Raw genomic sequence first — 1,043 nt, 5'->3', positions numbered from 1 at the left:
TGCGCCCCGGGCAAACAAGGGTGGTGGGCGCCACCGCCGGTGCTGGGTGGGAGCATTGCCCATTGCTGCAGGCAGCCCCCGGCGCTCGCCAGGGGACTGGAGGAGCTGAGCAGGGAGATAACAAGGCTCCCGGGCTGCAAATCTGACCCTCTCACCGTAAATGTGATTTGGTATTCTGCCCTCCCCGCTCCTCGCGAGCTGCTGCCTGGCTCCACGCAAATAAATCAGCTTTGCCGGCTGAAATCCCCGCTGGGAACCCAGCCTCAGAGTTATCAGAGGCAGAAGGACGCGAGCGTGTAAGCCCTGCTCTGCTCTGCTCCGTGTCAGGCTCAGCTCCCCGTCAGGCTCCCCTGCCCGCCCCGGCCTCGGCTCAGCCCCAGCACTGGTCCCGCCTTGTCCCAGTCCTGGTAGCACCCTCGGAGCTTGGGGGAGTTGAAAGCCAAGGGAGAAGGCGGGAGATCAGGGTATAACCCAGGCAGAGCTGGGAATGATGGCGCTTGGGTTAACTCATCTGACTCCCTCCCTCCATCCCGGCTCTAACGCTGCTCCCAGCCTGCTCCGAAGCTGTTTTTTTATAAATAATAAACCATCTTCTCTTGCCCTCTTCACCCTTCAGAGCTCCTCGTTCCCTAGTGAGAGAGGTGGTCGACCTTCTGGCTCCCTCCTCTTCTCTCCCTCCCAGGGGAAATTGAGGCACAGAGAGAGCAGGGCAGCGTCCCACAGGCAGCCTGTGCCGGTGTCACCTGCGCAGGAATGAGGGAGCGGGGAAGGAGGTCCGTTTGGCCCCAAAACCCTCCCCGGGCGCCTCACCCAGCCGTTTTCCAGTAGCCAGGGATGGGTCCTTTGGCAGGGGGTGGGGGGGAAGCACCTCTCTGACCTTCGTCCCGGCTTCATGCTCCTGCTCTTTCCTCTTGCAGAGTCAGTGCCGATGGCGGTGATCATCGGAGTGGCCGTGGGGGCCGGCGTGGCGTTCCTGGTTCTGATGGCCACCATCGTCGCCTTCTGCTGCGCCCGCTCCCAGAGGAGTAAGTGTCTGCCCCGGC

The 1,043-nt window shown here is 62.7% G+C and overlaps 1 protein-coding gene across 1 annotated transcript in view; it reads left to right on the top strand.

The window, feature by feature from the left end:
• The window catches only part of KIRREL3 (kin of IRRE like 3 (Drosophila)), a gene marked incomplete at its 5' end in the record, with an annotated part of 44,576 nt that overhangs the window by 36,328 nt on the left and 7,205 nt on the right, over positions 1-1,043 (top strand). The window contains one exon of the mRNA XM_010133254.1: positions 918-1,025. Within this exon, the coding sequence (XP_010131556.1) occupies positions 918-1,025 (108 nt within the window). The remainder of the gene's footprint in view (positions 1-917; positions 1,026-1,043) is intronic.

The sequence above is a fragment of the Buceros rhinoceros genome, unplaced genomic scaffold (assembly GCF_000710305.1).
Source record: "Buceros rhinoceros silvestris isolate BGI_N320 unplaced genomic scaffold, ASM71030v1 scaffold15580, whole genome shotgun sequence".
Classification (NCBI taxonomy): domain Eukaryota; kingdom Metazoa; phylum Chordata; class Aves; order Bucerotiformes; family Bucerotidae; genus Buceros; species Buceros rhinoceros.
The sequence above is the reverse complement of the archived record's forward strand: the minus strand, read 5'-3'. Positions and strand labels throughout refer to the sequence as shown.